At 29.1% G+C, this 13561-nt stretch overlaps 1 protein-coding gene across 2 annotated transcripts in view; it reads right to left on the minus strand.

Annotated features, from left to right (window-relative positions):
- The window catches only part of LOC129616640 (myb-like protein F), a 58172-nt gene extending 45049 nt beyond the window's left edge, over positions 1 to 13123 (minus strand). Inside the window, exons 1-4 of one of the 2 annotated variants that reach the window (XM_055532265.1) lie at positions 12938 to 13123; positions 12405 to 12504; positions 2973 to 3329; positions 1824 to 2033 (exon numbers count right to left, since the gene is read on the minus strand). In XM_055532265.1, coding sequence (XP_055388240.1) covers positions 1824 to 2033; positions 2973 to 3329; positions 12405 to 12504; positions 12938 to 12984 — 714 coding nt within the window. In that variant the 5' untranslated portion in view covers positions 12985 to 13123. The remainder of the gene's footprint in view (positions 1 to 1823; positions 2034 to 2972; positions 3330 to 12404; positions 12505 to 12937) is intronic. The other variant, XM_055532266.1, reaches the window with a different exon arrangement.
- Positions 13124 to 13561: the final 438 nt, after the last annotated feature.

Raw genomic sequence — 13561 nt, forward strand, 5'->3', positions numbered from 1 at the left:
AAGTGAATATTACAAACATCAATCAGCAGTAACACATATTAAAAATAAATGATTATATTTTTATTTATGTCATAATAATGTGACATAAATAAAAATAATTAATTATGTCATAATAAAAATAAATTATAATGTTTTTATTAAAACAATAAAAATTGTTTTCCCAAATCCATAAAGCATGCAAAAAAAAATTTGAAAAAGAGAGGAACTGAAAAGTCATGAAGAAAAGTAATTGGAATGAAATTTTTTTTTTGTTATTTCAATATTAAAAACTTAAATATAAAAATAATAAAATAGAATAAAAAGCTGGAAAAAGAAACTGAAAATCGTTGAAAGACATTTTTTATTTTTCAATATTAAAATTTAATTCAAAAAATTTATCTTTTCAATTTATAGTTGTAAAAGAATACCTAAATTCTTTATTTTAACATATACATAAGTGTAAAACTCCATACATTCTATTTTTACTGTTTCCTTTTTTTCCCCTCCGAGTTCTTTGTTTTGACAACTCCAAAATTTGATATTAAACTCCAAGTTCCAGGAAGCTAAACTGTCGGTATGTTGTTATTTTCTTAATTCCTTACCGGAATGTCTCAAAATCTGATGTGCTATAATGGCTGCTACAACTCGACTGAATTTTTTATTTTTTCTTTAAAAACTAATTCTGAACCTGACTTTTCGCTTTCAGGAAGCAATTACGTCTCATAACGTGGTGCTGTGTTATCAATTTTAAAAAACTAAATCTAAACCTAAACTTTGTTTTCAGGAAGCAATTACCTGACTTTTGTTCTCAGGAAGATTAACAAGAAATGATGTTAATAATAATGTTGATAACACAATTATCTTTTAAAATTCTAAAAAAAGACTAATTCCAAACCTAACTTTTTGTTTTTATGGAGTAAAAAGGCCTCGTAACGTAGTCCATACCTTTCAAGCTTCGAGAACTTTTTTTAAATTTAAAACCTTTTACCCAAGACAAAAACTTTAAAATATTACGTCAAGTTTTCTAAATTTAAAAAAAATATTTGTCTTTTTTAAAAACTTAAAATTTGACGTACTTTTAACCCAGACAACACTACCTCTACAAGTATTGCGTACTTCATTTTACATAATGCATAATACATTTTAAATATTGCATACTTCAAAAAGCTTACTTTTAACCAAGACAACAATCCATCCACTTATATTGAATACACCCTATTCTAAATATTGCATACTTTTATTCAATAAAATAACCATATTATTCATTGCAAACCCCTAGCATAATCCTTCCGCTTACTTTTATCCAAGACAACGACCATTTTCATAATTGCATACGTTTTGGATGACACTTCCACTTACCTTTTCCCAAGACAACAACCATATTACATCGTATCATACCCCTAGAATGACACCTCCGGTTTAGAATCCTCATATTCTTACTAATATAAAATATCCCTATTTTTATTCTTATTCTTATTCTTATTCTTATTCTTATTCTTATTCTTATTCTTATTCTTATTCTTATTCTTATTCTTATTCTTATTCTTATTCTTATTCTTATTCTTATTCTTATTCTTATTCTTATTCTTATTCTTATTCTTATTCTTATTCTTATTCTTATTCTTATTCTTATTCTTATTCTTATTCTTATTCTTATTCTTATTCTTATTCTTATTCTTATTCTTATTCTTATTCTTATTCTTATTCTTATTCTTATTCTTATTCTTATTCTTATTCTTATTCTTATTCTTATTCTTATTCTTATTCTTATTCTTATTCTTATTCTTATGATCATTGGCTTAGGCTGCTTAACTTGCTATAATAACAAATATAAATTACTGTACCTGTGTCAGTTGATTTTGGTTTATCTCTTGGTCTGAATTTGTAACTGTGGTTTCATTTTGCAATAGTCTAATTTTCTGGATCATTTCACGTATTTCATATCTTAAAATTCCTAAAAATGACAATTTTAGAAAAGTAATAACGCAGTATCCGATTACAAATAACACATCAGCTGTATTTCTCAACCATTCAGCAAGAAATTCTCTGCAGCCCTGAATTGAACAAAACAAAATATTTTTTTGACATGTAAATCAACAACAAGGCTTCGTTTATACTTTATATTTTATATTACTCATTTTTATATAAGAACTCGCACAGCGGAAAAGATGTTACTTTTTGCTCGTTTATTTTTTTTAAATAAAACATTGAGTATTATTTTTGTATTTTGTTGGAAGTTAAACATTTTTCAATGATATTTTAGTACACAAATATTTTTAAAAAATTTGTTAAAAAGTTTTTAAGATACTCGTAACTTGTATACTTTAATAACAAATATTATAACTTCTTATGTACTGTATTTATTATGCATTTGATAAAATGTTGGAATATTCAAATATTTGAGTGATTGTATGAGTAACAAAGCATATGAGAAGAATGCATACAGTACTTATTGCTGCTGATATTTCTTATTTTTCCATAGAATTTAACGAATATACAAGGTGTTTTACACAAGGTGACAAATATTTTCGGAGATGATTCTTTGACCAATTTCTACGAAAATTGTATGGGAGAGTGCAGATATACTCGTTTTCGAGTTACAGCCTGTTGTAAAAAAATGTAGCAAATGAAAAAATCTCCACCCCCCTTACCATCCAGATTATCAAATAATCATCTCTTAAATTATTTGCCACCTTATGGGAAACATCCTCTATAATAACGTAGCTTCAAAAAGACAACTCATTTGAATAACTGGCTCTAAAATATAAGTTCGGATCTAAAAACGTGAAAGTACAAGCGATTTTTACCATTATACTAATAAATTCTATTAAATAAACACAATTACAATATTATATTACAATATAATAATGGTATATAAATATATGTCAATAAATGTAGAATCGAAATACTTAATTTGAAAAATACAAAAAAAAATTTTTTTTTAACTATTCTGGTTTTATAGCGCTTAAGTGAAAGAAATTAGGCTAACTTACGTGCTTTATATGCCCTTTGCAATTTGATACATTTTTGTTGTATTCGGGGTTGCCATTGCCAATTTTTAACCCAATAATTTTTCCTTGTTCTGCCGTTCCTACGCTGGTTCCACTTTTTTCATCCTTTGTATTATTCATACTATTGCTACCTCCCGATGTCATATCTTTGGCTCCTAACACAACATGGCTCCAAGCAGGATTAACGAGATCAGTAGCATTCAGTTTTTGTATAGGAACTAGTTCGTCACTATGCAGTACCAAGGCCGAAGCAAGTAGCTTTCTTGATACAGAAATATGGTTAGTTGAATTTACTCCAGCTTCACAACAAGATAATACAAACGATTTGTTAAGAAAATCCTAAAAATTTATAAATGTTAATTTCATTATAATGTAATGGCTGCAGAAAATTTTATAATTAGACTTAAAGAAGCAACTCGATTATTTGGGAAACTACTCCATTCCCTGAACTCAAGATCAGTGTGATGCTATAACTCAAAAACATAACGTATTTCTTTTTATAATAATAATATCAATTTTGCTTAAAGGTATATAGGATCAATAGAAGCTTAACTACCATAGTCCATTAAAGTTTTTATTGACTCGGCCTCGTATTGTAAGTTTGATTATTATAAATTTAGCAATAGAAATCACGTAAATACAAAATTGTAATTTTTAAAATTTTAACATTATTGTCGTATTGGGCAAAATTGCAATTTTAATATATGTCTGTACATAAAACTAAAGGTAATTTTGATAATTAACTAAAAGTATACATAACTCATTATTTGTAAGCTCATTCATGTTTCGAAAAATACGTTATACATTATTTGCTTGTCATTTTACGCCTCTGAAGAACTCTGCAAACCTAAGACCGAAAATTTACGGATAAGTTTTATAAATCTAGCTTTATTATTTTTCCGAATTTATGAAATTTGCTTTTGGAGTTGCATGGTAGCCGGTTGCACCGAACCGGTACAGCTGTCACATTAAAATTTTTAGAGAATATGTAGAATGTAATTAGATATACTTGTACAAAATCTCATATTTGTACCTTTATTAGTTTTTGAAATATTAGTTTTTGAAATAATAAACTCTTTTAGTTGTATGTAGTTATATTCTAAAAAACTTTTTTAGTAGCTCTTGTAACCGAACCTGTTTTGTATATATGTATATGTCCATACTGCAGATGACTCCTTCAAGTGATTACAAACTCTATACCAAAAATAATATACTTTTTATGAAGGTGCAGGATATAAAAAGAGAATAGCTAATTGTTCACCAGAAGAGGGACCGGCAATAGAGATGAATATAACGAAAGCAGAGAAGTCGCCACCAAGGAAAGATGCTCAACTTAAAAAACAGATTCCACCGGTAGTAGTGAGTAATATAACTAATTACACGTAGTAAATAAGAATTCTCAAAGAGGAAAGTATTGACGTGAAGGTAAACATGATGAATAATTTCTAACTAAATATAAATGTTGAAGATGAAAATAAATATAGAGAATTAATTAAAGCTGTTATTGAATCCAAAATAGGAATGGTATACTTATTTATTCTGGGTTATAGATGCTACAGAGCAACTCACCCTGATAACCATTAAGGAGCAGGTAGTACTATTTTGATTTAGGAAACTATAATGCTTAATGAAAAAATCCAAAATGGAGAAGGTTCAAGTTGTTAAAGTTAAAATTGAGTCTAGCAAGCAGAGCTTCAATGCTGATCCAGTATATTGTCCACCAAGGTGCAATATTTAAAAAAAATATTTTTAGAGATCTCCTATGCCCGGGATGATATAGATTCTTACTGCAAGAATAAGGATTAACATTTGGATTGTGGCTCTAGATTAACTGCAACTATAGGTAGAGAATTAAGAAAAGCTATTCGGGAGTTGGAATGTTCCTATTATTCTACTGTCAGTCCGACTTGTTGGCCTACTGATGCCAGCAAAATCCCGTAACTAGATATGAAAAAGTCTTTTTGACTTTTTTCAATATAATTAAAACTTAAAATTTTTTAAATTTGGAAGATGATTTTAATTTGAATTCCGATTATTCCGTTAGTATATTAACCCTTAATAAGAAAGTAGCTAATGTTTTCAAACATGATGTTATTAGAAATATAAATTTTAGATTTTTCAAAATATAGGTTATAACTGATTTAATAGTACAAAAAAGAAAATTTGGACGTAAATGGCGTTTAAGCGAGTCCGCGAACTGAAAAAGCAGATAGATTATGAGCAAAAACCAATAGGGAAAAAGCCGAACTATTTGATGATCAATTGGAAAGAATTTTTTGACCAAAATGAACTGAATTGTAGTGTTTCTATGGATGAAAACACTATGGTTTTATTTATAGAAAACGAAATTTTCTATAGAAAAAAATTGCTTAAAGCGAATAAAACCCCAGGTTTTGACCTTATTACTGCCGAGATGTTAACATAATTGCCATTTTTGAAAAAAGTGATAAACGCACGAAAACAGAACAACTTTGAATGAGGAACAGTAATCTATATGACTATCAATCTATGCTAATTGATGAAAAATTGTCCTTAACGAGGCTGATGCCGATAATAGGAAATAAGAAATTGGTTTCATCGGCTTGGTTTAAAACCAAAACATGCAATAACTGACCAAGTACACAAAATAACAAATATTGTGGAAAGCCGTTAGAAAAAAATTAAATATGTACAATATTTTGATAATGTTTGCCTCGACGACTTATCATTCAAACTTAAGAAATCAATGCCTTTGCAATAGTAAATCCGCTACAATTGAATTTGGATGGTGCTAAAGTATTAAACACAGCGAAATACCTAGGTATGACTTTGAGTGTTAAGCTCAGATGGAAAAAACATGTAAGGAGAAAAGAATAGAAATAGAAAGGAAATATTTAGAACTATATATAAACAAAAACAAAGCCTGCCTTTTTGAACATATGGCTTGCAGCTATGTAGAGTTCCTTCTATTAATATCTAAATTCAATAAAATAAATTCTTCATTCTCATTTTCTCAATGTTTAAAGTTTTTTCAAGTTTTGTAAAGTAAAATTTAGTGTTTTAAAAACTTTTGAAATCTTGCAGCTGTCAAAACATATGATTTTCTTGGTTATGTCAGGAGATTTCTTTTTTAAAAATAAAAATGTTTCATCAATAATAACTTTTTTCGAAACTTTTCAATTAATTAATAAAATAAAATAACTAAAATGAGTTCACAAATGGTTTTTCTAAGTTTCACACTTTTATGTTCCAAAATCAAAATTTTGGGCCTTATCGATTGTAAGCAAAAGCAATATTAATATCTAGAGCCAACCAAGAACAGAGTTCGTACAACATTTATAGAATTCAGAAGAAGTTTCACATGAACATATTTAATTATGTCTCAGTTAACATACTTCTGGGACTGATAGGAATTCTTCGGGTGTAAATGCATATTTTCAATGAATATGCTTTCCTTGTCTTCAAAATATTCGCGATATCTTTTGTAACAGACTATGGGACAGTTACAAAAAAACACGTCCATTCAGTTTAAAACTATCTTTATCAGTGGGTTTAATATTTTCAAAAAACATTATTTTTTCGCCATGTTATTTTTAAAGATCAAACATAAAATCTGTTAATTTTCGGATATGTTTCTATTTTTTTCATCAGATCTTATCTGGTGCTAGATTTTGACTGCAGAACAGATTCAGTTATTCTACATTTATCAGATTAAATTTGATGTGTAACAGATACCTTAAACCCAAAATATTACTCTAAGTCTAAGTCATACAAAGCGGCGAGAAATCCACATAACTCAAGGAAAGCAAGTATCATCTTATATATTGTGTAGTGTCTCTCAGACGCTTTACTCTAACATTTCAAATATGCACTTTCCACATAGCTGCACTATTTTACGCACTATTTAAAGCATTACAAAATTTCAGTAGCAAGAGAATTATGACGCTTTTTTATAGCACTTTTCTATTATTTACATATATTTATACGATAACCTATTGGCAAACCTTATTGCCATAAAACCATACGATACATCTATTATTTTTCATGACATATCTTATAACCATATGATATTTTTAATAGATGTTCATTTCGCAAACATCTATTATTTTTTCATGATATATCTTATAACATTCTTTCAATTTAGTGTGAAGTGCGATAATCCACTTTAAAATTATGTTTTAAAAGTGTAAATTATTGAAAGATAGTTTAAGCAGATTGCGGCGACTTCCGAAAATACTTCACACTATTCAAAGGAAAATTGCGCGTTTACCTAAAATTTTAGTGGGAAGTGCGATACATTTAGAAACGGCCTTAGATTCAAAGTTTTTCTTATAATAATAAATCCTCTGTGAAACAAAAAAATGGAGATGCCATTAAAGCCCTGAAGCCATTGTTGGCTTTTTATTTTATTTTTAGTTGTTGGTATGTATAATGTAATGCGGTTTTGAACCATTCGCTCTTCACATTGTTATGACATTGCGACACCAAGAGACGCACGAGATGTCGCGGTAATGTTGTTGTCGCAATTCAGTTTACATCAGCAGCAACCGCGACAGTAATTTAATCAAAAATAATCTAAAAAAATCTATTTCAACTCTGTATAATATTCAATTTTCTCTCATTTGTTTGTATTTATTTTTTAATTTTTCTTTTGAAATTATAATGTAATGTTTATTTTTTCGAACTTCTTATTTCCAAATTCAAAATTACGTGTTTTATTAAACTGCCATCGCGTGTTGGAACAACAAATATTCAGTTTCCCGAAATTGGGAACTGTCGATGTTGTATATTGCAGCTGTATAATAAGGTTTATTTAAATCGGTGGATTAAATATTTTCAAATTTGGTGCTATTTTCGCTGTCGCAGTGTCGCAATAATAGAAACCACCAAGTAACTCATTCGTTGGTTTATAGATAAAATGTTAAAATGTGTTCAACATTCGACTTTTTACTGAATTTGAGGGACGCAACGTTGATTGACTGGTTTTAGTGAGATTTCCACAAAACGAATTTGTAAAACACTTCCAGTCAATAAGAAGTTGAATGATAAATTAGACCCTGGGTCCGCTAGGTTAAATAAATGTAATTTATATAGGTAGTTACACAGCAAAGTATTTGTTTCGCCATGGACCTGGTCAAATATCCTTGCAATCCCCCTCGAAATTTACCATAAAAAGAAATACTTTGAAAAAAGATATTCCATTATCTTGAATATCGTCAGTTGCGTCAAAAGACATGATTAGTTGTACTAACACAATGACTCTTGCATCAATAATTGACATACGTTTCATTCCTCGAAATAAAACATATAATAATCATTGATGCAACAATCGCCGTGTAACCAGTGCAAGGATATTTGACCGATTAAATTTTGCTATATTTACCTAAAACTCCTTACCATTTTATGCCAAATTTAAAAATTTGTAGTATTGATATAGATTAATTACGAAAAAAAAAATTTTATTTTATTTTACTTATAACATATAGATATGTAAACAAATTAAAAAATTTTAAGAAGATTAACAAAACAATTTGAGTTTTAATATTCAAGACAAGAATTAATAAATGAACAAACCAGTGACAATTGTGGAGCAAAACAGAAAATACATAGCATGAGATGGCAACTTCGAAGCAACATATTTTGTTCTCCAAATTTGAACTCGAATGTCAAAAATCTGGTGAGATCAGCACATAACCGACTGCAATGTATATTGTGTAGATTAGAAAAAGTATTCCAAATGATTATGAAAATGCGTTTCAAACTCATCTTTACAATTTTAAGAACACTAATAAGATTTTAGTTAACATACCTGGAAAAATGTGAATTTGGCTCTTAGTAGAGTTTCATTTTGTGCTTTCCGAATTATACGAAAAGTACGTCAGTAACTTCCGGTAGCAACTAGAGCTCAAATATTAAATTTCAAGAAATTTCATCAATTCGTTCCGTAGATATGGCAAAAAATGTAAAATCGGACCCAGATCAGTTTTTGAGCCCTGACTTTTCCAAAAAATTTATAGATTCATTGTCTTAACACCTCGAATTCAAAAACTAAATTTCAATGAAATCGGTTGATTAATTTCCATTATACATTTGGCTCGTAGTAAAATTTCAGTTGCTGACACCTGATTTCTTCCAGGAGATTCCGCGTACGGTCAAATGAAGCTTATGTATGAAATTTTAAGTAAATCTGTTCATTATTTTCTTCAAAATGATCAAAAATGTAAAATTTGTGTGCCATCACATAACCTATCTTATTGTATACATGGTCGGTAAATATTTGAAGTTTGGAATTTAAATGTTATAATGTAATTGAGCATCAGATTCATTATGCTCAATTTAACATTAAAAATGTCTATACCTTTACACTGCGTGCAAACACGTACGTTATTTTGAAAAACTGATTATGGATATGAAATAAAAAATTAGACCATTTACCAAAATTAATGAAATCAGTTGTCTAGGTAGCAGAACTGATGATTTGGCTGGTGCCAAATATAATTAAGTATTCATAATATGTAGTTTTTTATATCAATACATGAACGAAACTGCTTGAAAAGAAATTTTATACATATATATTTATGTATAAAATATATATTTTTATAAATGTATAAAATACGTAGTTTCTTGTTATCAAATAACCTCCTCTTTTCATACTAAAGAGTTAATAAATAACTGAATAAAAATTTTTTCAAATGCTTGGCCACTTAAAAAAGCAAAAACCGTTGAATATGTAAGGAACAAATTTATATTTGCGTTTTAATGTAAATAATTGCCATGAATTTAATTTTTCCTTTCATTTACATGCATACATGATTTATTTTTCGATATGAATCTAATTGTGCTTAACACAAAAACTTTTAAAGTAGGAAACAAAAAAAATCTGATGCGGTTAACCCACCGCACTGTGTATTGCCTAGTTTAGTGAAAGTGTTAGAGAAGATTATGACAATGCCTTTTAGCAGAACTCAAATATCAAATTTCGAGAAATTCCATTAGTTCCGAGCCCTGATTATTTTAAAAAAATTTATTATGCTCATTGCTTTGATAAATGACATTTTGCTGATCACTTAGAAAGCATATTCACACCAAACGGAATATCATCATATGTGAGTTTAGTAGAATCTATCGCAAATGAAGCAAGCAGCATAGCGCCACTTACTCAAATAGAAATTGCGGAACAGATACGATCTCTGAAGTTGAAATCGCCAGGTTTTGATCTTTTGGCCGCGGAAGTACTGAGAGAGCTACCGACGAGTTATTGGAACATTTGATGAAAATCATGAATGCAGCTGTAGATTTTGAGTATGTTCCTTGTGCTCAGAAGTCGCTGAAGTAAATATGGTGCCCAAACCCGGGAAATCTTTGAGGGAAACAAAGTCTTACAGGCCCATTTCACTGTTAACAATGATGTCTAGGCTTTTTAAAAAGCTGCTATTAAGGAAACTGAAGCCAATAATTGAAAATAGGGGCCTCATACCAAACCATCAATTTGGACTTAGGAGAAACTATTCTACAATAGACCAGGTCCATAGAATAAGGAATATTATAGGAAAAAGCTTAGAAAATAAAGAAATCTGCCATTGGTAGCAATTTTGGAATCTTACTTAACTGATAGATTATTTAAAATTAAAAAAGACGCTGAATACTCCACACTAGGAGAAATAAAAGCAGTATATAATGTGCCTCAAGCCAGTATATTGTGCTCAATGTTGTACTTGCTTTACACGAGTGATCTACCACAAATAGAAAACAATTCACATAAATTTCACCAATCGGAAAATAGTGAATCCACCAGAAATTAACTTAAATGGAATGAACATAGCAATCCATAACTCAGCAAAATACCTAGGTGTGATTTTAGATGTCAAGCTAAGGTGGAAAGGGCATATAAAGTTGAAACACATAGAATTAGTAAATAAATATAGAAAAAATTATTGGCTGCTAGGTCGCAAATCAATTTGGCAATTGATAATAAAGTATTAATTTATAACCAAATCATTAAACCAATATGGCTATATGGCATTCAACAGTGGGGTTGTGTCAAGAAGACTCACGTTAACAAAATCAACAAAATAACGGGGCATGGTAAATGCGCCATGGTATGTACATAACGCACTTACGGGTTTCATGGCATCCGACTTACGGTTTCCTTTTTTTATATATAAAATTAGGAGTCGTGCTACAAAGTATAATGCTCGTCTATAACAGCATATAAATATAGAAGCAGCTCGGCTGCTAGTTAATGGCGTTATGACAGAAAGACTTAAACGAACAAGAACTTTTATTTATGATTTAACACAAAATACCAATTTTCTTAAGGAAGGTAGTTAATTCCTGTACGGTAAAACCAAGTTAGCGCAGAGTTAATAGTTGGTCTGTAGAACCAGTTTTATCCGTTCAGAGTTTAGGTGATTTCTTATGGTGATATAAACAAAACAAAAATTGGTTTGGTACTCCACATTTAGATAATAAATTTTAAAAGAATTGGTTGGAATATTTATAATAATCAACCAATTTCCTTAAAATTTTGGTATGTTGGTATGTTGACGGACTTATCAAAGTTGATAAGTCCGTGACATAGCCAAAACGAACTCACCTACAAATTGATCAAAATCGGTTTAACCGAATTTGAGATATACGCGCGCACACACAGACTGACATCTCTCTAAAAATAATTTATTTACGCTTTCCTACCATGGAGAAATGCATTTCCATCGATATTCGAAATTTTATTCCATCAAGTCACCTGCCTTATTGTACACAACGCGGTCGGTAAAAAATGGTTATAAACTAATAAAAAAAATTTGTTGCTATATTTTTTAGTCTAGAATCCTCGACATCGATAAAGTTAATAAACATTTTATTAGATTTTAAGTTAGAATTTAAATTTGTAATCATTAGATTTTGAGTTTTAATTATTATTTTAATTAATATTATATATAAATAGCATTATTTCAAAAAAATAGCTCTATGTGATTTCAAAAACACAATATACTTTTTTTACTTTTGAATACTTTTTTTAATATAGACAATATATATTGCGGTCGGTTACGTGCTAACCATATTAGATTTTCTTAATTGGGAAAGTTCTTTAAAAAATTGAATGATCATCATTAAAAATGATTCTATTATTCTAGAGCAATAAGCGAATAGCGCTGTGGAAGTTACAAAAAGTAAGATGAAATAAAAAAAAAAATTTGAAATGGACTATCACATAGTTATCTTTTGTGTTCTTATCTTTTAAAAGAAATCGTTGCGGAGTTCCGAAATCAAAAATCATATTTCCAAAACTTTTGCTTAAAAAATTAATGAAAGCTAACAGTATAAGTATATAAGAAACTGTACATGGAAATAAAAAGTTTTCAAATTCTTGCATATAAAAACTAGAACTTACATACATATATATACTCATGTAAAAACAAAATAAAGTCTTACTTGAGCTCCAAGTATACCACAGCATTTCCCATCTAATTGTAAGCGGTTCCACAAATGAGTGAATTCGTTTGAGTTACCATAATCTGTATTTAATCTATTTCTATAAAGTAAAAATATCACAGGTTATTAAAGTTATAAAAGAAATTATTTGATATAATCTGCTATCATTGTATTGTGATACACAAAGAGGTTCTTTTAATGAAACAAAAACAACAATCAGTGCAAAAAGCGGAAAATTAAATACATAATATATTTTGGCGTAAAAAATTAAATTTAATACGCAAAAGTAAACGTTAATAAACAAGGAAAATTTTGTTATAAGGTTCAAAATTTTACTGCACAATAATTAAACATCTTCTAATAACAAAGCTTTATTTACTTATTACGGTAAGTGTATATAGTATATTTTTGTTAATTTTACTGAGTAAAAAGTGTACATTTTTTAAAATTTTGAAAATATTTAACCATTTACAGAATTCTTGAATACCAGTGATAAATTAAAAAATAAAAAATTTAACAAATAATATACAAACCTTAACATTGGTTCGAACGTTTCCATTATTTTTTCAAACTTGAACATCCAAAATATTCCTAGAACCACATCACCTATTAACAACAGTAGCAAAAGCAACAAGTAAGCATTCAGTAGTTTTTCTGATAATTTTAAGGCACCAAGACATCCTATAAGTTGGAGGAAACCTACAATAATCAACAAAAAATATTTTTAAAATGTGTTTCTTATCTATTTGTCCAATTTTGTTCAAAAATGGCTGTTGAGTCACAAAGTTAGAAAGCTACTCTATAGTTCGAGATTAGATGGGTGTCCGAAGTGAACAAAAAAACAAGTACAAATTTTACTTCAGAAATTCCAACAAATTTTTAGAAATTCCAACTATGTGGCCTTATATAACTTAAGAAGTAGCACCCAAAAAGTAAAATGTCACGACGTGTCTCTTGTTTGCTTGTACGCATTCCATCACCCTGCTTCGGGGGTTCCATAAAATCTCAGACACTCTGTGTAATGTACTATAGATGACCCATTTCGCGTTGCTGAAATCTTCGAGGAGAAGACTAGCATCTTCTTTATGCATTAAGGTATAATTGCATTAAGGTATTGCAATTATATATGCGACTTTCACTTCTATTATAACAGTGCT

Source organism: Condylostylus longicornis, unplaced genomic scaffold (assembly GCF_029603195.1).
Source record: "Condylostylus longicornis isolate FDR11 unplaced genomic scaffold, ASM2960319v2 ptg000257l, whole genome shotgun sequence".
NCBI classification, from domain to species: domain Eukaryota; kingdom Metazoa; phylum Arthropoda; class Insecta; order Diptera; family Dolichopodidae; genus Condylostylus; species Condylostylus longicornis.